Genomic DNA, 23,223 nt, shown 5'->3' with positions numbered 1-23,223 from the left:
TAAGGTTAATGTTGGCACTTCTGTTAAGTCCTGTTGGCCAAGGAATAAACCCCTGGAATAACCAAGAGTTGTACCTGTACGATTTGTGAGCCATCATGTTGGGTGGTGGGGAGCTTGCTTTGTCTGAAAAGCAACTATTGCTGAAGAGATGAGGTGAAATATCTTTCTGGTCTTGAGTTACTTGTGTGATGAGTTGAAGGGGTAATGGTACGGCTTAAAGAGTCTAAATCTGCAATTTCTCTTGATGTAATTTGCTTTTAAAAGGGAATCCTAAATGTGTAGCTTCTTGAGCTATTCAAGTGTTGGGATTTTTTTTGTTGTTGTTGAAGCAACTAAGCATGTCTTTCTAGGACAAATTTAGTAGCTAACATTTACGGTGTAATACAGAAGGTGAACAGAACTTCTACTTTCTTTAGATGCCTGCTTGGAAATTGAGGTTAGTAATAGCTAAGTTGTGTCACAAGTTTAATTTTATGGTGGTGTTTGTCTTATAAATGGGGAAGGGAGAACTGCTCTCCTCAAAAATCATCTACGGTGGGATTTCTCTGTGGTGTTAAGGCTTCTTCCTCACCTCTCCCATAAGTCTTCTGCTCAAGTATATAATGAGAAGTGGCTTTGCCTTGAGGAAAGATTGATTGGTGGGAAGTGGTTACTGCAAAAATAAGAATGCTAAAATAGAATGAATCTTTGGGAAAAGATGCTCACAAGTTATTAATGGAGAGGTGGCTTTATCATGTCATTCTTCCTGTTAATACATTCCATCAGTAATTGTGAATCTTGTTTTTATATCTTTGTCAAATTCGTCTAGATTTCTTAAGTTAGATCTGTGGGAGGATACTTTTGTGTCAGAGCACTAGGCTAAAACACAGTGACTTTGCATGATTCACTTTTCTTTCCTTTTAAAACCCGTTTTGAGATATATTTTAGAAAGTAATTTTCAAAAATGCTTGGATATGTAAAAATGCAGGTGTGTATCCAGTAGAGCCTGCAAAGATGCAGGCAGACTCTTGTAGGTACCTGGATACTATTTCGGTAAATCTACTTGTATTTGTGCTTTAGAGCAGTTGCTCCTACCAGGCTGCTGGCAGGTCAGCCATGGGTTCATAAAATAGCCGAGTGGGAGAGATTGTCTTATGGGTGCCAGTTGGACTGCTGTTAAGACAACTTTCACTTGTTCGCTTTCTTAGTGTTAAAAAAAGCACAAAAAATATGCATTTAAAGAAAAATCAGTGGTACTGCCAGCATCTGATAATGGTAATAGCTGCCTTGCCAGATGGAAGATGCCTCTAAATTCTTAGCCCAGGGTCAAGCAGATGCTTGCCTGAAGAGCTGAGCTTGGAACTACTGCTAGTCAACAAATCAGAAGTTTTGTTTCTCAAGCCAGTTGTCTTAGACTTTTATGAATACTGCCTTAGCTGTTTTGTGGATGTGGTTAAATAGGGCAGTCAGGATATGAATTGATGCAGAAGTATCATTGCAAAGGCTGGATCACTGTACTGAGAAAAGACTGTCCAACTGGCAGTCCAGCTTCCGTCTTGCTCCAAATGACTGCTGAAGTTTTTTAGAGCCCCATAATGTGTCTACGTATCTGACCCGTGTTGCTGCTGTATCCATGTGACTTAGAGCAGCGTAGTTAGCCTTGAGATGCAATGTTTGATAGGACGTATCTGCCTTGTATGGAAGTTGTTTCTAACAGTCTTTGCTTGTTTTTCACTAGGGTCCATTAAATAGTGAGTCTTCCAACCAGAGCTTGTGCAGCGTGGGTTCTCTGAGTGATAAAGAATTGGAGGTAAGCCGGCACAAATCCTCATGGTAATCGGGTTTAAGGTGGACATGACTAAACTCAAAACATAGAAGGAATTGTGTGAGGGTGAGTGACAGTGTTCTTTGTTTGGGGTGTGAAAGGGACTAGTGGAAGTATTTAGTCTGGATCCTAACCCTACAGTCTTTGGACCATGCTGTGATACAGTCGTCCTTGAAGCTTCCCACCATAGGAGGCAGATTTTACCCAACCCCAAAAACACAGCGTTCATAAAGCTCAGCTTATGACATTGTTTTCAGCTGCATTGTGATTTGTTTGCTGGTTTTGGATACAATTTTGGCCAAATAAAAAGCCAGAGAGCATTAATGGAAAAGTTTGCCTTACCTATCAAATATGTGACTTTGCAGAAGTCTGTACAAAGCGGAGCATTTTTATGGATTGCTCTGTGGAAGTGTGGGGAGGTACAAATTGATGCTTTCTCCCTGTTTAATCTCACTGCTTTAGGATTAACTATTTCAAAACACTTGCTAAAGCAGCAAAATTAATTGTAGGGTTACATTTTTAATTTAAAATTCCACATTTAATAAAGCAAAATCTCAAATTTAATTGCATTTTCTTCTGCATTTAAAGAACTTTACACATGGTTATCAGGTAAGTTTTGGGTTGTATTTCCCTCTATTACATGGCAGTACTGATATGAGGTGTCTGGTGAAGCTAAGTCTTTCAAGAATGCAGTATCTTAAACTCCATACAAGTAAGTATAGTTAATAGTGGAAAACTGAGCATTCATTCTTATTTTACTTGGTTTTTTAAGTGAAATCCTGTGGAGTGATTTAAATTGACCAAGCTGACATAATCACATCTACCACTCCTTGCTTTTTCAGTCCGTAACAGATGATGTTGCGTGTAATTTTTGTTATGTAAGTACTTGAATGGAAAAACAACTTAAACTGAAGCTCATTAATACGCTTACAGTTCCATGGAGGCTGTAATGGAGCCTGTGGTGTTACAGTCACTCCAACACTGCTCAGGAGTTGCTCCTCACTACGCAGTGAGGAGGCTGTGTCACTGACTTTACCCATACAGGAGCTGGTACAGCAAGTCTCTAGATGGTTACGGAGTTTTCATTGCCCCCATTCTAAAAAGTACTTTGCAGACAGAATAGCCTCCTTTGTCTTAACATCCCCTCCATCCCCTTACCAAAAGAATAACATGTCGGTGACTGCGCAGCTGGTAACATGGGACTGTATATGTCCAGCATCCACTGGGGACACAGCCAGGTTTAGATTCTGGCTGTGTCAGCTTTATCCTTTTTATCCTACTAAAGGAGGTAGATTGATTTCTGTGCTTACTGTATGCGAGTCTTTTGGCAGAGATCTTTAAACAGGGTACTTTGGACTTTGTTTTCCAAAGAGCATGAAACTTAAGTTTACCACAAACTTTCTGGCCATGGCTTTCCCTCCCCCAGAGTTGTGTTTTGCACACTGTGGTTTTCTTCCTGCCCCCAGGCTATAGTTTAGTGGTGGCTGCAGTGATTGTAAAGCATATAGCTCAGAAATTATTTGGGACCCTTTGGGATAAGAGATGTTTTTAAAGTGACGTTGGTGATGGAAATGACAAGGTGTCTTTCTTTCCAGCAGCCTCAGTAAGCTGCTTCTAGCGCAGTGCTTCCTAATGTTTTCATCAGGTTTGGTCACATAAGTGACCCTGGTGACGGGGAAAGCACCATGCCAGGGTCTCCTCCACTCTCGCATGTCTAGGCTTGCTAGCCTTGTACAGACAGATAGGCATGACACTTTTGGAGCCTTCAAGCCTCCCACCTGTGCTCTGTATTGTGCCTGTGAATAAATACATCGCTGTCCACTGATAAGCTGCCCCCCAAGGTCTCTGGTTGCTCACAGAAATGGCAGATGCAACTGACCCTTGACTTTACTGAGAGATAAGTGCAGATGAATTGCTGCATCTGTGGCAGCTTTCTCCTGGCTGCCATCTTGGGGAGCTCTGCCTTGTTTTGTGTAAGGTTGCAATTGTGCAGCAGTAGACAGGATAGTTCTCATAGCCATCTGCAAAGAGCTTTGGGAAGAAGCATTAGCTGCAGGCAAGATGAATTGTCCTGGTAGACTGTAAGTAGCCACTGAACTGCAAATTTGGATGTCTGTACTCAAACCTCTTGTCATTACTCCTTGTACCAGTACTGTGACCACCATGAAATGGTTTATACAGGTTTTTTATAAGTGTTTGAACTTGTTCTGCTAACCGTGTGAGGTAACTGGGCAATAGAGCCTGGCTTGCTGCAGCTGAAATAGGGGGGGGGGGGGGGGGGGGGAAACACCTCATTGCTAACCATGTTCTCTCCCTTCTGCAGCACATATATCAGAAGGTAGTAGCTATTTGAGAGCAGTTGTTTCTTTAAGTACCAGCAGTAGAAACAAATGCACCAGAGAAGTGAAATGGCCACTGGGGATATGGAGCAGATTATTGTGTTTTGGTATTTTCTTTAAATCTTGGAATAACTGCAGAAATGTTAATTTTGAAGTATTGTTTAACAGACTCCTGAGAAAAAACAGAATGACCAGCGGAATAGAAAAAGGAAAGCAGAAGCATATGAGACCAGTCAAGGTAATTCATTCTCCTGACCCTGCTGCAGGGTTTCTGAACGGTTGGTAATTTGTGCACGTTTTGCACAGTCAGTGTCCTAGGAAACTAATGGCTCTTCTCAAGGGTGTGTCAGGCAGCTTGTTATAAACTACTCCATGATGGTGTAGTTCTCTTCTGGGAGCCTTGTTATCCTCATTGGCAGGAAAATACTCGTCTTCAGCTTATTCGCACAAACTATTGCATTTTTATGGGACAGACTGCCCAAAGGCTTAATATGGCTTCTCTGAAGTGTTGTTTTAGTCCCATGTCACTACATATACAGCAGCCAGACTTCAAAATACAGGCTGTACTCTCTTCCTTGCTTTTTGAGACGTATGCCTGCCTTGTTAGAGTAAGTTCTCACCACAACAAATAGAGAACAAACTGTGCTCAAGTATAAAGCAGGCAGTGCTGTCTCAGAGTACTAAGAAAAACCCAGCGTGTTCCAAGTCCAAGTTCAGATTTTCTATCAAATGGGCATAGGGGCAGATAGCTATTTCTTTTATTCTTCAACAAGAAAGTAACGAGGATTGTGTTGACAGAACTGCTTTGATAATATTATAATAAGAGAAAAGGGCTACGTTTTAATGAGCTGGTATTAAGCCACCACTAATTATCTCTCTAACTCTTACAGGAATGCTTGTGAGAGATCTAATATGCAGTAATTTACCAGAAGGCAGAGGAGTAAAAGTACCCTTTGCTCGGTCCTTCTCTTGAAGGATATTTTGGAGAACCTATGCAACAGTCAATGATGTTTAGTGTTTTCTAAGTACTTTAGCAAGTGCAAATGCTGTTTGATTGGATTTGACATGTTTGGAATTAAGAGTTAATTGAATTGTCAACTGTAGACCCTCCCAACAGCAGCACAAGAGCTGTAACCCTGGGGCAGTCTTTTGTTGTGCAGAAGCTTTTGTTGTGATAGGTATTGCACCTTCCTACAGGGAAAGGAGTGTCAAAGTATAGGAGTAGTTTTTTAGAATGGCAACGTAACTTCTGTTCTTAAAAATATCAACTCTTCCTTTTTAGGAAAAGGCACTCCTAGAGGACATAAAATTAGTGATTATTTTGAGGTAAGCATCTTTACATCGTCTGAGAAATCTGCTTGAACTCACAATATGCAAAATCTGTAGATGGAAGTCTGTAATGTAACTTGTTACTGATCTATCATTGGAGTAATTGATTGACGATGTTAACCTGATATGCTCAAATCTGATTAGGTAGAGGATATGAGATTTTTGGAAGTTTGGTTTTTAAATTAACATTTCTTTGAACAGTTGATAAAGCGATTTTTTTAAAAGAGCAGCCACGTAAGTATAGGTTCAAAGTTGACTTCCACTGGAACCTGGATCTCAGATGAGGATATCTCTGAGTGTGCAAACCTATTTTCATACAAGAACCTACCTGCAAAGTCCCACTGATTTGAGTAGGAAGTTGTCTACAGGGTTTCCTCTTTAGAAAAGCTTGCGATGGAAGGCTGGCATCACACTGGAGATGGAGATCCCTCCCCAAAACAGTGATGGACATCCTAAAAATCAATATGCTTTTTTTATTGCACAGTTTCTGAGGTTTTTCTGGGTCTGCACAATCCAGATCTCTAGCTTTTCTCTTAACTTTGTTCTTTATTTTACTGAGTAACTTGGAGTCAGAAATGAAGTGCTTGCTTCTTTCCTGACTAGTGTGGTACACTGTGTGGTGCAGGAACACAGGAATTTCTGTACCAACTAGAGCAGTTGCCCAGCTGCTTACATAGTCTGTCTTTAACAGTGACTGCACAGATGCTTCAGTGGAGGTGTCCGTTTCTTACGCTTCTGTGGAGCACAGTTAGACACATGTCCTCACAGGGAATGGGCTTCCTAATTCTATACAGTAAATAATTGATCTATAGCCACGTGTGCAGGTTTAGATCTTTTTGTGTTAAAACGTACTCAGTGCAAATGTGAATATTTGTCTGAAGTACTTACTTTTGCTGTTATTTTTGAAAACAGTGCATGAAATGTTAAGGTTTTCCTCTTAGCTTACATTCAGTTTGTTTAAACGAGTCCCTAGAGCCTATAAGGCTTCATTTTTAAGATTAATGTGTTTATTCTGTCTCTGTTAAATTTGCGTAAATATAGTATCTCTGTGAATTACTGATGATCAAATCTGTTGCTTTGGTCAGTTTGCTGGGGGAAGTGGCCCAGGAACCAGTCCCGGTAGGAGTGTGCCGCCTGTCGCCAGATCATCACCGCAGCATTCCTTATCCAACCCCTTGCCGGTAAGTGTTTTCCCTGGGGACAGAGCTGGTGGCATGGCATTGATTAGGTTGGTGGCCCTGCTTCAGACAGGCAATAAAAGGTTCTGAACAGGAAGGAAGGGTCTCTTGGTGAGTGATTTGGCTTATTCACTATTCAGTTCAGTTTTTGTATGGTTTTTTTTTTTTTAAATCTGAAACAGGGTTATGGTGACAAAGCCAGATGTCTAGGAACCTATAACAGTGGCTAGTCCAGTTGTAACTGATATGAATATCTGAGCTTAAAGCATGCAAGATGAAAGTTTTTAGCATGCTGTGTGGTTACAGACAGATCGCTGTCCTTAATAAAAGGTGGAACTGACATATTAGTTATCTTGTATTCCGTTGTAGCTCATGAACTTCTCCATCGAGTTAGGACTATGTTGTATGTTTATATAGCACTAGTGCAATGATATTCTGATCTTGATTGGACCCTTTGGGTATACTGAAAAACATGCATATCATAATGATATTGGGAAGGTCTTCTACTTCTGTTTATGTGCATGTGACTTGTAAGGAGCATTAGCAAAAGCTTGCAAAGAAATGTGTATACATGCACATCTGTTGCTATTTTTTTGTTACATAATTCCATTTTGCTGTCGCAGCATTTCTGCAAGATCTGAATGTGAAGAAATAACCAGTATTTTTAAGCCATTTTAGCACAGAGCAGCTAAAGACATTTCTTTCAACTAGCAAAGCAATATTCAGAGACTCTGTTGTCTGATCTCTAGTTTTGAACATTGCCTGGGCCCCTCTTTAAAAATCTTCAGCATTTGTTGAGTGTCACAAAAGTACGGAGCATTGTGGGAAAGGTTAGTATTCTGAAAACCAAATGCAAAGTCTTTACTGATTACATTATTCTGCAGAGACCTTTGCACAGTTCATGAATATGTACTGAACTAAATCCCAATACTGAATGCTCTGCTCAGAATTCAATATATGTTGCTAGATTTTTCAAAGCTTTTAATGCTGCTTTAAGGGAGAACGTCAGATATGCTTCTAGATCACAGAATCATTAAGGTTGGAAAAGACCTATAAGATCATCGAGTCCAACCATCAACCCAACACCACCATGCCTACTAAACCATATTTTTGATGTTTACAAAAATCAAAATGTATCTGCTTAATTGAATAGCCCTTCCTCCTGTCATATTAATTCACTAATACACCTCTTTAAAGAGAAGTTAATGAAAGAAAATACCATCTCTGAATGTGGCAGATGTGTGATGTATTAGGGACAGTTCTTTATTGCAGCAGATGAGATACCCTACAGGTGTTTATAATGGGACAAGTTGATACTTCCTTTAGTTTTCTTCTTCTACACTTGTATGTATTGAGTAGGTAAAAGTTTGAACAGAGTATTTCTCATGTGGTGAAGACTGATGTTACAGTTAGTTTCAGCTAGGCCAATTTGTCGCTCTTCTTATGCAGGTGCTCTTTGTGTTTCTTATCTTCTGTTCTTTACTCTTGCAGCTAAACCTGTAATGTTTGCATATTAATAACAAACTATTTATGTGCATTTGCAAGATCTGTCCTCTTCTTACAAACTGAATATCAATGGTTTGAGCTAAGCCCAAAAACATGGGGGGATGAGTGAAAATTGGAGAAGATGGAGTATCTTGCCCATTACGGATGTCAGTATGGTCTAGGAAGAGAGCAGAGTGTTAAAATGTCTTTCACAATGAGACAAACCTCCTCCAAACCTGTGAGTTAATCTATACTGTACTGGAAATCTTCTGCAATCAGAATTGCGGAGCAATTGTAATGGCTTCAGGACGTTACTTCTTGTCTTCAAATCTCTTGACTGCTTTGAATTGCCATGCTTCTACTTTGATCAGAAGAATGATCCGCAGGTCTTCAGACTCTTGCAAGGTTGCTCTCATATACAAGCATTCTTTTGGGGAAGAAAGCATACTCTTGACATTTGTAATGTTAGCCAGAAAGTATGCTTCAGGTTGCAATTTAGGTTTTGAAGAAAAACTGAAGCCTGACCTGACTGTTTACTTTCTATGTGGCATATGTCTGGCCTGGAGTTACAGCTTGGAGGGACTTAAATGATTATTACCCAGACTGCCAAGTTTTAGCAGTGATGGGCTGGCTTTTAAAGTGAGGGCATTGAGATTCTGAGTGCTGTAATCAATGTAGCTCAGATGATTCTTATTCTTATTGAACCCAATTCCTGTATCGCAGTTGGAAAATGAGTCTACTGCAGGAAGAAGGAGCTGGCCTTTAGGAGATGCAACGCGTCTCATAAAGATTTTGGAAATGCATTAGTACTTTGCTTATCTTGCAGGAGATTGGTCCTAGCTATAATGACAGAACTGAGGTTACTGTGAAGTCTGGGTCCTAGACATGGTTAGGTTGCTGACATTTAGCAGTTCTGACTCAGTTTACTTCACCAGAGTAACGAACATAGTGTTGTTTTGGCTGTTTTAAAATGAGTCCTTAAAAAACATCAGGTAGTATAATTTTGAATGCATTAACCAAAGCTGCAATGCAGTAAGATTTTTGCATCTACAAGCTATTTTACCCCACTGGCTCTGAAACACATGTATTTGCAAAGGAAGGGGGCTGTTAAGTGACAAGGAATTCTGTCCTGTATGTTCATTTGTTACTTTTTTTTGTTAACTGCACCTACTTTTTGATGTCTGCCATTGGAACAATCACTCCAGGAGTCCTGTTTGAGTTATCAGATCCTCACCGTGCTGCCTGCCCATTCCTGAGCTGCTGTTTCGCTGACAACAGTTTTGGCAGAGTCAGAGAATCGCTTTTTAAAAAAAAAAAAAAAAGTTCATTGTATTTTTTTTGACTGTGTTACAGCGGCGAGTGGAGCAGCCGCTGTATGGGGTAGACGGCAGCACAGCAAAGGAACCGCAGGAGGAACACTCTGCTCTGCCAACGCTGATGTCGGTGATGCTGGCGAAACAACGGCTAGAGAATGAGCAGCTGGCACAGAGGGGAGGTGGCCTCTGTTTTACTTTTGTCTCGGTGAGCAGCTCTGAAAAGATATTCATCCCAAGGGATGTTTCTAGTTAAGGGATGGGGAATTTGAAGCTTTTCTGCTCAAAGACAGTGGTTCAAGTGCAGCCTGGTTTATTGATGACCAAGTCTACCATCTTCTGGTAAGTTTATCTTCCTTGTGAAGAGTTCTAGGTCCCAGGCTTTGCTTGTTTAATAAAATGACGTGAGTTTTAAGTTAATGACAGAAAAGCTTACGTAGATCAAAATTATAGCATCTGAGAGGCTGATCTGATAGATGCAAAAAAGCAAAAGAATGAAGTATATTCTTGCTGTGAGAAATGTTTGTTTTGGCCTTGCTTAATCTCAGCTGACATGAATTATATTAGGCTTTTAAAAGCTTTGTCTTTTAGCAGGTTGGGCCAGGCTTCTTGAAATAAACTGACTCTCTTGTTTTAATGAACTAAATCTTCAGAGCATTCTTAAACCTTAACATGGAAATATGGTACACAGGCCAGGCTGCACCTCCCATGTAAAGATAAGCGTATCTGCATGGGCACTAGTGATCACGCTGAGGAGCATATAACAATACACTAACTTTCTTTTGCAGGCCCAGCAAGGCAGCCCATCTTCTACCGGATCAGGGAACACTGAGCATTCCTGCACTTCCCAAAAACAGATTTCCATCCAGCACAAACAGTCACAGGTATAGCTCACTAGATGATATATCTCTTGGATATGAGACTGAAGCTTGATGCAGTCTGTCTTCTACACCAGAGGATGCCACTTGTAGTAGAAGTAATGTTTCCAGTGAAAAGAGCCAGTAGTCCCAGCTCAGTTTGTAACTACTGATTGAAGCAAATCACTCTGAACTTTGTTCCTTATCCTGTAAAGGATGCTTTTCAGTTGCTGCTACTGGAGTTTGCCTAATCTGTTACTGAGGCTTTTCTGTGTCAATACTCTGGGCAGTTCTTCAACTGTGCGAATGTGCTCAGGAGGGGAATACCTTAGCTCTGTCTGTTTCAGTTCTGTTGTATCGTGAATGTTCTTCCTCTCTTTGCAAGTGAAGATGTGAAGGAAACCCGAGGGATAGTTATGAATGCTTCTATTTAAGCGCTGGGTCATGGGTGCTTCCACACTGCTTACAGAGCAAATATCCACAGTCTAGCTGGAAGTTCTTTGGCCTCTGCAGAGTACACCCATGGCATAGTTTGTTCTGTCAAGGTGGAATGTGATGTATTTCTGACAGTGCTTCTCAGCAACTTCACTGACCTGGAGTCAAGAAGAGAAGTAGCTCTTTTGACCGTGCTGCTGTCTTTTTGGTGCCTTTTAAATTGTTAAGATTCTTCTTGTGTCTTTATGGCAAGATTTACTTTTAGCTGTGTCATCTTCCTCTGTTGCTTGTCAGAATGTTCAGCTTTATCTGCAATGCACCTTGCTTATTTCTCCTCCAAGCCTGCTTTTAATCTTCTTTCGATTTTTCATCTCTGGTTTCTCTGTGACTGACCCTTCCCTTGAGTGATTTTTAAACAATCAGTTTTGTGTCAATCATTTTCTCACATCGGTCTGTGTCAGAGATTATTTTATTGCTGGGGGAAGTTCATTCTCCATTTCCCCAGCAGGTGGTACAAGTTCTTTGTGCATGAAGAACAGCAATTCTGCCTCTGGGGATACTTACTAGCTTAAGTCTCTGAGCTCTGTTGTGTCACTAGGGTCACATTTTGTTGTCTATGTTGTTAAAATGCTGTTTTGTGAAGATCCCTGTTTCCTGCTAGTGCATGGAGAATTCTTGTGCGAGAATGGTGCCCTAACTCGAGAACCTGCCAGAGATAACCTTAAGATTTCAATCTTTGCTGTCCCAGCACCAATGCTTAAAATAGTGGTCCCTCCTGGAGTGAGCAAGATGTTTTCATTCCCTCCTATGCTTAGCATGCCCACAGGGTCCATCTTCCTTGAAAAGGGTGACAGGTTATCTGAGTGTGCTTCTGCCAATGCTCAGCTTCATGGTATTCTCCAGAGGACTAGATGTAGCATACACTTAAGGCAAAGAATCCAGGAAGATGCTTGACTGCGTGATGAGGACATATACACAGTCTTCGTTTTTCCCTTCCAAACCTGTTTGGAGTTGATAGGGTTAAAAAACAAAATCTTCAGTGATTTCCAGTTTGAATCACTCCTGGCAATGCCAAAAGCAAGTCAGCATGAGCATGATTTTCTTAGCATTTTCAGTCAGTGCTAGGGCCCTGCAAGTGCTCTGAGGAAAGGTGAGTTGTGATGAAGTCACGTGTAAGAGCATGCATCCTGAAACGTGACTTTATCTGACACAGTGCAAGCATGTCTGTGCATTTGGCAAAATGACATAACAGTCACTTACTACAGGAATTTTTTGCTGCTTGGCTGAGGGGATGCAGCCTAGGTTTTCAACAGACAGCCTTCTCGTTGCCTTCAGTGACAAAAGCTTTTGTCGCATATGCTTCCTGCAGGCTGTTAGGAAGTATAAACCAAGTTAAGGCAGAAGTGGGATGACCTGCCCAGGCCTCCTCTTCATCTTTTGGGATTTAGACTCATCCTGCTTGATGTGCAATGCTGGCAGGCATTCTTTTTGATCTTTCCCATACTGGGCATATGTAGAGAATCACAGAATCATTTTTACTTCATGGTGTTAGCCTCCAAGCAAGCCTGAAATTTGGAGAACAGTTAATGTAACAACTCCACAGGTAAGTCTCTGCTAACTCTTCTCAGAACCAGGATAGTTGCTTGCTAGCCATAAGTGTGAGATCTGTGTATGCAGTCATGGAGCAAGATTCCCCTGCGTTGACTTGGGGTTTTTTAGATGTTGTGCTCACGTACATACTGACTTCTTTCCCTTTTCTTCCCTACCCATTAATTAGAGTGCTGAGTTTGAAATAGTCTTACTGCTAGAGAATATAGGATATGTCTTTTGTCTTCTGTTCCTGGTATAACTCTCACTTCATTGGTGAAGGGATTTGAGATGTGCTGCACCCCATAAAACTTTCCAGATAGGTTTCACTCAAGAACTGTAAAGCACCTGTCTCTAGTGGGCACTAATACATCAGTTTGTCAGAGACAAAGACTTGTGCCTGATATTCCTGCTGTCAATCTGTTGCAATATCTTAAAATGAAGACCTGTGTTTTCTGTCAAAACCACCTTAGAACCCACAGGTATTGTCTTTTGTCTAGCAGGTGGTGTCTGTGCCCATGAAAGATCTCATAACTTTGATATTCCTGCTGAGGGTTGGGATTTGGTAGGTTTTTTTCTTAAGCCTTTTTCCTGTACAAGCTATGTTGCACTGCGGGAAAGGACAGCAAATGTCAGAGACCACCAAGGAGTGGGCAGAACTGAACTACAAAAACAAAATTTGCAGGACACAGAGGATATTGTAGCCCTTTACATGTTACCAGTTTGTGTTCTCCAGAGCAGCTTTGTGCTAGCTGACTGAACCTCCTGTGCTGGAGGAGCCCACCATGCAACAAGAAAATGAAGAATGGAGAAAGTTCTTCCTCCGACTGCTAGGATGCAGGGGATCAGTTCCTTCTTCTTAGACCTAACCGTTCAGATAAGAGGGGGTTACATTGTGATGTTACGCGCTGACTATCTGAAATATCATCTGCTTTTCTTAAATGTGATTTTTCCCTACAGTCTGACCTCACAATGGAAAAAATATCTGCACTAGAAAACAGTAAGAACTCTGACTTGGAGAAGAAGGAGGGGAGGATAGATGATTTATTAAGAGTAAGTATTTAAAGTGGGACAGCTCTTTCAAAACCTGCTATTTAAAGATACCTAGAATGCATGTGCCGGCTAGGCTGCAAAGCAGGACTTTGTATACAATTTGTAGAACCAATGCTCGCAAGGTAAGACAAATCCGGTCATCCCTTACTTGCAAGATAATTGTCTGGCTTGTAGATCTCTTTGGGCCTGCTTGAATCCAGAAGCAGTGTAGCAGTGACTGTGGTGATACAATGCAGAGTCATTGTAGCTCAGGTGTTTGTGTCCTCAGCAGTGTTGTTGGCCTTTCTTTGATCTGTTGCACACTTGTGTATTTTGCTAGCTAACCTGACATGTTTCTCTGCAGAATTATTCCCCTCTTCTAAGTACTGAGGAGCTGACTCTGTTTTTTGCTTGCAAGCATGTTCAGTAGCCCCTCAGTAGACTGGGAAGTTGAACTCTGAAATGCTCAGTCATGAGAGTCAGTGACATGTATAGAGAAGAGGAAAATATCTTTGGTCAAACCAAAAGAATAAAGCTTCTCTTAACCCATTAGTATTCTTCAGTAAAAGATAAATACCTTTAAATCAAGGGTCTTGTCTTAATGGAGGAGCTCTAATTGATTTAGCTTTCATCGGCTGGAGAGGCATCTCTTGTGAAGTGTGGAAAAGGATTAGAAAACACATTAAAGGGAGAAGAGGGAAGGCTCTGTGTGTGTGTCTGGTCTCAGCACCTAAAAGACCTAAGACAAGCTCAGAGAGACATACGGAGAGGCACATGCGAGTTTGTGGAAAACAATCCATGAAGCAGGAAATAGTTGTTTGGGATTTTTTACCATCCGCTGATTAATCAGAAGCCAGACTATTGGTTGGAAGGGGGATGGTTCAATTTAACTTTTTATCAATGAAAATGGTTGCATATAAAATCTTGCTGTATGCTGTGGTGGTGTTAAAAACAGCAGCTGTTACTGGGAGCAGTCTATATAGTGGGGGTGATGGATAGTAGCTCGAACAAGAATTTAATTGAAAGGGTGAAGGGAGTTACCCCATCCTTTTCCTCTGCCAGTATTATGGCTAAAGAGGGAGGATAGTCCAGGGATGACTAAGCTATTTTGAGACTTGGTAGCTGTGGCAAGGTCTTAAATGTTTAAAAAAAAAAAAAAATTCCTTGTGTTTGTGTTTAGTCTCTTTGTACCTTAGTTCGTTATATGTAACCAAGGATGATAGCACTTCCCTGTTCTAGAGGGGGTATTAAGATTTGAATGGGTTAAAAATTGAAGAGCTTGGCTTGGATGTTTTGATAAGAGGAAACTAGTCTTTTTTTTCTTATCCTGCTGGGTTGCTTTCATTAATCTGATGCCTAGAGCTAGCTGGGGAAACTTCTTCCTAGGTGATACTTAGTTTGGCTCCTTTAGAGTGATTTAAAGTCAAAGGCTTTTCTTTTCACTTTTAGGCCAACTGCGATTTGAGACGGCAGATAGATGAGCAGCAAAAGATGCTGGAGAAGTACAAGGAGCGGTTGAATAGATGTGTAACGATGAGCAAGAAGCTTCTTATAGAAAAGGTGAGCAGGGGACTTTCCACATCTCTGCAGTCACAGTTCACGTCCTTGAAAACTTCTCTATCTTCTTTTGAGCAGTGAAAACCTGTTCCTATTGCTATAGTGATAAAAGACAACTGGAATCCTGTCTTGAATTATTTCTCTGCAACTAGGAATATAATTCTATGACTGAAATGGTTCAGAACATTCTGGTTTGGTTACTTTTCACAGTCTGAAAGAGTGATCTCCCTTGCTTAAGTGAAATAGTCTGAGCTCTAAATGCAGCAGGCATTACTTGATTTGGAAACTTGTACGTCTGAAAAGCAACATTGTCCAGCTCTGGCAATACAAGAGCACTATCCCATTGTGCAGTGAAATTGCCAGATATGCTCTGTGACATGGGCAAGTGATTTAGACCTTTCCTTCTTTCAGATGGCAAAGTTGGAGATCGTTGCTTTGTATAACACTCAAAACGACACATTAAAGACACTGGGGAAAGTGCCAGGCTGCTGTTTACCAGCGTCCAGCCTGGTTCAGCATTGAAAGATTTCCTGATGGTTAAACAATGTGGGGGTTTGATTGCTTTTTCACCTGTTGGCCAATTACATCTATTGTTTGTGGGCACTGGATGGGCAAAACTACCAGGGTCCTGGCCAGTACATGCAGTCTGTTTGAGTTGATTTTGTCACAGAGCTGATTGTTCTTGGCTGAATGGGACTCCCCTTACTGGGAGGATTTGTAACTCTGGGCTAGGTGTTATGTAAACGTGACATTCAGGTAGGTGGTGTATAGCTCCAGTGAGGAGCTTTGCTGGTTCATCTTTAAGCCTAACTTACTGAAGCTTTGCTGCTCTCATCTTAGGCCTTGGAAATTTCCTCTCAGTTACCGGAAACAGTCTGTGACAGACACCACCACCAGTTTTTATGCATGTCGGTGACCTAATTGAGATTGTGTCACTTCTGGGAGTGGTGCAAGTCTAGGACTGAGCTGGCTGATCCCTGTATCTTAGTCTTTAACAGTGATTCAAGGTGCATTTTCTTCCTTCATCTCCTGTTCGAGTGAATAAGGGCCTGATCAGAGCCATGTCTGGAGTCTAGCTAAGCTACTGATACAAAGGGATAGTTTTAATCCTACTGCTAGACTGATTTCAAGTGATGATAGAATGGGTGTGAGCTACCCAAGCAGTAATGGGGAAGGAAAGGTGAGGCTGAAATGTCGGAAAGGAGGCAGTCAAACAGATAGATGCCTGTCAGACCAGTGTGAAGCACCAGCAATAATTGGATCAATGGTTTTCGGTTGGGTTTCAGATAAGCAGTACTGAAACAATGAAAAGTGGTAAGAATTGGTAGTGATTTAAAACACAGCACAGCTCTTAGCTGCTAATTTATGGTTTATATTTTAACATGTGTTTTATTTTGTTTGCAGTCAAAACAGGAGAAGATGGCATGCAGAGATAAGAGCATGCAGGATCGATTGAGGCTAGGTCACTTCACTACGGTGCGGCACGGGGCGTCTTTCACCGAGCAGTGGACAGATGGCTATGCCTTCCAGAACCTCATCAAGTGAGGACAAACAAGAGTTGTCTTTAGCTTCAGAGGCAGAGATGGAAAAACTAAGCAGTTGTGTGTGATGTCTTGCATGTCAAAATGTGAGAATGGTGTGACTGATGCATGAAAGGATCAGATAGAAACTCAGCTCCTGACAATGGGGAACGTTTTCTCATTGAAGTAAGAAATATGTTTCCACTTAAACCTCCAGAGAATTGAAACTGGAATCAAATTATTTGACTTGGCCTCTGGGTTGGAAAGCAGTAGGCTGCCCTGGTGGGTACCCTCAGTGCACCTACCTGGCTGTGCAGTGCTTAGGGTGGAGAGGTAGACCAAATTCCTACATGTATCTTGAGTCAATCAATTTGATTTGCATAGTTGCATATATTAGTCAAGGAAGGCTAATTAGCTCCTTGGGTTTTTTTAAAGTAGAAAGTAGAGAAGCTTAAAAGAGAAAATCCATACTATTTAACTTTTTTTGCCTTCTGGTAACAGTGATCAAAGGGGCTGCAGAAACCTGGAAATTAAGATCAGAGACCCTTTTATGCGGGATGTTAATGGAAATATCCAGTAAATTCCCACCTGGCCTAGACCTTTAAGTAGGACTTGGCAAATTAATTGCATTAGAGAGAGCTATGTGTGATCCTTTAAAATCATCACTTCTCTGTAGTCTGATAGGGAGGTGCAGCTCTTGTTAGGCACAGATTAAGGACTTGATAATTACTCCTTAGTTTGTGCTGTAAGACATGGAAGATATACTTCTGGAATATTTACCTGCAGTGTCAGTCTCTTTTAAAAAGTGAATGAAGTATGTAAATGCTCAAGTCATTTAGACTTGAAATTTCAAGAGTGCTTTTATTACTGTAAAATGTTTTAAGATAGTATTTTTATCTTGGAGGAGAGACTCTTTTCTTAGTGAAATTAGGAATGGTGTTGGTTATATTTCAGAGAACTAAGGATAGTTTAACTGCACCCTTGAAGTATAAGGGTACTTTTTCAGTGCCAGACTTCAGGAATAGTTTTAACAGGAAAGTCTGAGATTTAGAACAGAGCCTTCTAGGAAAAAGTGTGTGGAAAGTTAGTGACTTACCATGGATCCCTGGGTTTTCCGTGAGGTTAGCAACTCCTTGTTTTTGGATATCCTCTGCATGAATAAAACCTTTCACTTACTGAAAAGTTTCTGTGGGCCAGGAAAAGAATCCCCTTTTATGTAAAAATACCTTTAAAAAATCTGAGTCATAATGTTTGGCACATCCCCCTTTTCTGTACAAAAATATTTTGCTAATATTACAAGTACAACTGATTTGAAATTCATTGCTTCAGTCTGTTAAGAGGAGATGCTGAAGACAACAGAGTACATGCTATTAGTTATATGCTTCATGTTTCTTTCTACTGTCATCTTTCCAGGCAACAGGAAAGGATAAATTCCCAGCGGGAAGAAATAGAAAGACAACGAAAAATGTTAGCAAAACGGAAGCCACCTGCAATGGGACAGACCCCTCCAGCAAGCAATGAGCAGAAGCAGCGCAAGAACAAGACCAATGGAGCAGAAAATGAAACGTAGGTTACGTGGCCGCCTTGGTGCATTGCAAGGCTGCATGCTTTGATTAGAGCACAAAATATCTACTGGGAAATGGAATCTTACCCTTGCCTCTAGGCTTCACTCCATGCACAAATGAATGTTGTGGAATTAGCCTGGCATTCAGCAACATCTGGCTGCAGTTCTAAGTAGTTTTCACTGGAGTAAAACAAGGATCATTGCTGAGTCCAGACTGTATAAGCTTAACTTTTTTTTGAATGCAGTAACTTTTTCAGTATTCCTGTTGCATCAGGTTTGAAAAGTGGTGTCCTAAGTGTTGCAACTTCAGGACTGATTTTGGTATCACTGTATGATACGTGGTGCTTTTTTTTTTATAAGGAAAAAAAAAATATTGTACACACTTAGAAGCCTTTATTTCCATGTACTTTCTGATGAGGCTTTTCAAGCAATTAATTTGGTATACTGAAGAAAAAAGATGCTCTCTATAAAGACAGTGTATTAAGCATTGACCTGTATCTCCAAAGCAGTCCTTCACAGGTACCTGAGTCAGGGAAATGGAAAGGTAGTTGAAGTACTACTCTTTCTTCTTACAGAAGATTTTTTTTTTTCTATGTCTTTTGAAGTTACTGATCCTCTAAGAGTCCTGATGTTCTTAGAGAGGAAAGCTGTGTCTCACAAGAAATTTAGAACATTATTTTTTTGGAAGTTTTTGTGAGTTGGAAATAAGTCAGAGACTTTCCCCTACCTTCTACCAGTTTCCTTTACAGTCTTCATTTTATTGCTCTTGGCCAATACAGTAACTCTCAATGACACTTTTCTTTTTGCACTATTAAATCATTTGGGTATGACTTGACCTCAAAGTTCCTGGAGCCCTTTGAATTCTTGGTCTTGATCTTTAAAAGTGCATGTCAAGCAAAAGCTCCCGCTGCCTTTTGCAGTCACAGCAGAGATGGCACATGACTGGGTGAATTGTGGTACCAGGGTGCTCTCAGCAACCAGGGCAGTGCCCCCAAATAGGGTGCTGGTGCCTGCGGATCAGGTGTGTTCTATTGGAGGGCACTGTATGCTTTCTGCACATAAGTAGCTTGAATAGAGGCATTTACCCCTTGTCCTGGCCAAGTGAGCTTAAAAACAACTGAATAAAGTTTTAAAGATGTCCTTTTGCATTGCAGCATTTGAGTTTGGAGAAGTAAATTGCATGTCTGTGCATGGATATTTTGAAGCGTTGCTGCTCGTTGTGGTAACCCCTCACTTCTAAGGGACAGGATGATGCTTCCCTCATTTCTGCAGGGAGGTTTTTCCCCAGCAGACTGGTATGACTGTAGTGTGGCTTATTCTGCAGACGTGGCAGCACAGGCCTTGACGTGCCTGGAAATCATGATAATGTCTGCGATACCTAGTGAGCTTCTGCCTATGTTGTGAGCCTGCCATGACATAATTTCATTACATAATCTGTGACATAATTTGTGGACGAGTTGTTGTGCGACATGGTTTAATGGGCATGGTGGTGTTAGTTGATGGTTGGACTTGATGATCTTATAGGTCTTTTCCAACCTTAGTGATTCTGTGATCTAGCTTTACCCGGGTTTGCTAGTAAGCCTTTCTGTGCTACCAGGTCTTTTTCTTTGTGTTCCTTGCTAGTTTATCATTCTTCACTGATACATTTCAGGGTTTTATCTTTGTGGTTTAGAAGCGCTTCTTGTGGCGTTCTTGATAAAAACTGCTTGCCAGTGTGTGGATGTGGTTCATGTGGAGCGTTTTAGCTTATGAAAACACTGTTTTTGCAAGTCAGCTGAAGCAACTGTACTGACTGACTACTTGCTTAATCATTAGTTATCCTGTAAACACATTTGTTGGACGGATGTGTATCAGGTACAAAACTTCCTGATTTTTGGAGAGAGGGTTTTTTCTTGTGGAATTCTTACAGAGGCTGTCTTATGCAGGTTAATATAAATGTTTCTGAAAGTTGAATGAGAAGCAGATAGCCAAATTCCTTTATTTGATTTTTGGTTCCTCTTTGGTTCATGGTTGTTGCTGTGTCTTAAAGGAGAGGAAGGTCCCATGATGCAAATTTAAACATGCGCTCTCCTGAAACTAGTTTCTAGTCTGTGAATGAGAGAACGGTTTTCATTCAGGAAGATGAATCTGCTGGGGCTTTTTGAGGTTTGTTAGGGCAACTTGGGCAACCTTAGAGTCTTGAGCTGCACTAGAAGTAGTGTATTTCAAGCATGTTTCTGTGAAACAGGGCAGTGTTTGTCTTAGAGCCCCCTTGATTTTTTTAATGCTTGCTGCTAACAGGCAGCTATTTTGGGCAATGTTAGCCTGGTGGTACTCATTACATCTCTTGCTTAATGAGTAGACTGTTGGTGTTTAGCCCTGTATTTCATTTGTGTGCAAGAATATGTGGAAAGCTTGTTGCTGATTTATTCAGTTGTCTCTTTATTCCTTATACAGCAACACCAACCAAAGACCTAAACTTTTGGGACGGTCTTTTAGATTAGCTGAATCTGATTAAAATTCAGGCTGTTAGGGGGAGGGTGGGGTGTGTGTGATTAGTATGCTTTTATATGAAATGAGACAACATGTAAACATTCATGGTACCGACTGTGTTTTGTATGTAGCTTTAATTTGTAATAAGCAGCTCCTTATGGTCGAGATTCTTTCAAAGGGAACTTGGCTTGTGAGGTTTCCATTAAATTTATCAGCTAACAACTGCTTTAGCACTTATTTCAACTATGCAGACCCTCTGCATTATCATCAACAGTGGAGAGAAGTTGGGGCATTTCAAGATGAGCACTTAATCAGCTGAATACTACCTCCTGTCATTTTACTGCACAGTAAGCCAAGGTCCCACGGCCCTGCCCAGACACAGGGCTCGGTCCCCTCTTGAAACTAGTTGTGGCATTGATGGTGTGGAGACCTCATACACTAACCTTTGTACTAACTACCATGCAGAGCATAACTGCTGCAACAGGAGTCCTCCTGGAATACGCTTTGAACTCAATTTAGGTTCAAAAAAGATATTTATATGCTGTCACATGCATATCTTGTTTACAAAGTAAACAGATGCAGTTGATATGGGCCTCATAGCTTTATGTTCACGTGTGATGCTTTTACCAAACTCCTTGTTGGTAGTAGTGAGAAAATTAATACAACTATTCATTTTTCTGACTTTAAAGACCTCAGCACATCATTACATTTCACAAGTGATGGGGTCTGTCATTATTTTAGTGTAAGGCTGTGCTTTGCCACTGTCCTACATGGCACACTTCGGCTTTAAAAGACATCGAAAACATTATAAAACTTTTTTTGACCAGCCATCTAGGATGGAAACTTTGCACATCATTTACAATCAATAAAACAGGGATTATTCCCCTTGTCCCATTGCTTCTCCTAACTACACATGAGGTCAAAGATATGATATGGTAAGGTGAAGTAAATTTCCCAGGGTTTCCCTGGAAGCCACTTCGCAGAGCCTGAAACAGGAAAAAGTTCTGAATCCCAGGTCATTTGTCTGTTTGCAGTGGCTCTGTGGCCAGGTGTACTGCTAGTCCCAGAGTGAATAGCTGGGTTGAATTATCCAGCTTTTATTACAAAGAAAAAATGTGAAAATGAGTCAGTAAAGCAAACTTTAAATGGAAAAATAAGATGTGGGATACTTGTGCTTCAGTGTTCCATATTTAGATTATGGTTTAGCTTTCTTTGTTAAAAGCCAGTCACTAGCCTAAATAGTCCTGCTAATTAGGGACTTGGATTTGAAATTAATATGTGCTTTATCAAGGTTTAAGCTTTTGGTCTCCTTTAGATTGATTATTTAAAAAAAATAGATTGCAGAGTTTACCTAAAGAATTTCCTGCCGGCTGTTGACATGCTCTGCATAGTTGTCGCTTCCACTGGAGATGCCTATTCTGCAGACTGTTCACTGCAGACCTTGAACCTGCGTTGAAACCTAATGCATTGGATCTGTCTCTTCTGTGCAGGTTAACATTAGCAGAATACCATGAACAGGAAGAAATCTTCAAACTCCGACTAGGTCATCTTAAAAAGGTAAGAACTAACTGCAGAAAAGGCTTTCCGGTAGGTTTTTGATTCAGCGTTCTATGAACAATAGCATTTCTCTGTAGAGGTCACTACTGGTTTTTTTGATAATTGAGAGGTTTCTCTTGCTTGAAAGGGACAGCCAGGATTTTGTAATAGCAGTGGTATTCAGGAACGGTCTTCTTTGCTTCAGTAAAGAGATTGCTGTGTCCTTACAGTTACGATTTCATGCAGGGAGCTCCACTGTTTTGATGCATCTTATTCTGTCACTGTGACCTGCCTAGTGCTGGGCTCTGTCTGTGTCTATTATGGGGGGACATGAAGGAATGGACCAAAGGAAGAAAATTGTAAGAACGCAACAAAAACTGCAACCATCATTGACTTTGCTATTTCTTTGCAGTGCCAAGTAACCAGCACTATCAGTAACAGTCCAATAAAATCTCTTGGGCTTTTGGAAACTAGTACTGTTTAGGTAGTTGTAATGCACACTTGTTTTCAAATACATTGGCTTCAGTAGGAACTGTACCTGCAAGTGAGGTTATAATTAGATAAGCAGGTGGTTAACCTTTAAAGTGATTGCAATAACCTATAAATAAGTTTTCTGGGACGCTTCAACAGATGAAGTACTGAAAAAAAACCCAGATGTCTTCTGCCATTTCCTGGTTAGCTGTGATCTCTTCTAAGGCCAAAGAGTTTTCTTTCCTGTATAAAACAAAGAGGAAGCATGCAAATGCATTGCTGGAGTCTCCCTTCTTTTCTCAGGTGGTGCCTGAGCTCTACACTTAGTTTTTCCTGTAACCTTGACACACAAGTTGAATGCAAGGCCTCATTAATGCTACTGTGCTCGTTATTTTCAGTGGCAAGGGGAAGTTAATGCACACATGGAATCTGCTGGCACTCTGCCCATTGTGTTTTCTTGACCTGTGAGCAAAGATAAGTGATACAGGCAGGAGTATGCTAAAGGCATGCTTGCTCTACAGCTTCCGCATTGCTAGAGTGGATTAATTGCAGGTCCATTTATGCTGGCATGTAGTATGCCACCCTGGAACAGAGGAATCCATTTGGAAATGGACCTTAATGGAAAATGAAGTAATGTTCTGGGATTGTGGCATTGTCTGAAGCTGTGCTTATCCTTCTCCACTTTTGGAAACTGGCTCATTCTTTGTGCCTAAAAATAGAACAATTTGAGAAGGGAAGGAACAG

At 40.9% G+C, this 23,223-nt stretch overlaps 1 protein-coding gene across 5 annotated transcripts in view; it reads left to right on the top strand.

Annotated features, from left to right (window-relative positions):
- The window catches only part of TLK2 (tousled like kinase 2), a 41,967-nt gene that overhangs the window by 7,069 nt on the left and 11,675 nt on the right, over positions 1-23,223 (top strand). For 2 of the 5 annotated variants that reach the window (XM_059830605.1, XM_059830602.1), the window contains 11 exons: positions 1,718-1,789; positions 4,312-4,381; positions 5,426-5,469; positions 6,558-6,653; positions 9,489-9,656; positions 10,237-10,332; positions 13,288-13,380; positions 14,809-14,919; positions 16,321-16,457; positions 17,850-18,002; positions 21,963-22,029. In XM_059830605.1, the coding sequence (XP_059686588.1) occupies positions 1,718-1,789; positions 4,312-4,381; positions 5,426-5,469; positions 6,558-6,653; positions 9,489-9,656; positions 10,237-10,332; positions 13,288-13,380; positions 14,809-14,919; positions 16,321-16,457; positions 17,850-18,002; positions 21,963-22,029 (1,107 nt within the window). Of the gene's footprint in view, positions 1-1,717; positions 1,790-4,311; positions 4,382-5,425; positions 5,470-6,557; positions 6,654-9,488; positions 9,657-10,236; positions 10,333-13,287; positions 13,381-14,808; positions 14,920-16,320; positions 16,458-17,849; positions 18,003-21,896; positions 22,030-23,223 lie in introns of all 5 variants that reach the window. The other 3 variants (XM_059830603.1, XM_059830606.1, XM_059830607.1) reach the window with 3 other exon arrangements.

The sequence above is a fragment of the Gavia stellata genome, chromosome 28, assembly GCF_030936135.1.
Source record: "Gavia stellata isolate bGavSte3 chromosome 28, bGavSte3.hap2, whole genome shotgun sequence".
Lineage (NCBI taxonomy): Eukaryota > Metazoa > Chordata > Aves > Gaviiformes > Gaviidae > Gavia > Gavia stellata.
The sequence above is the reverse complement of the archived record's forward strand: the minus strand, read 5'-3'. Positions and strand labels throughout refer to the sequence as shown.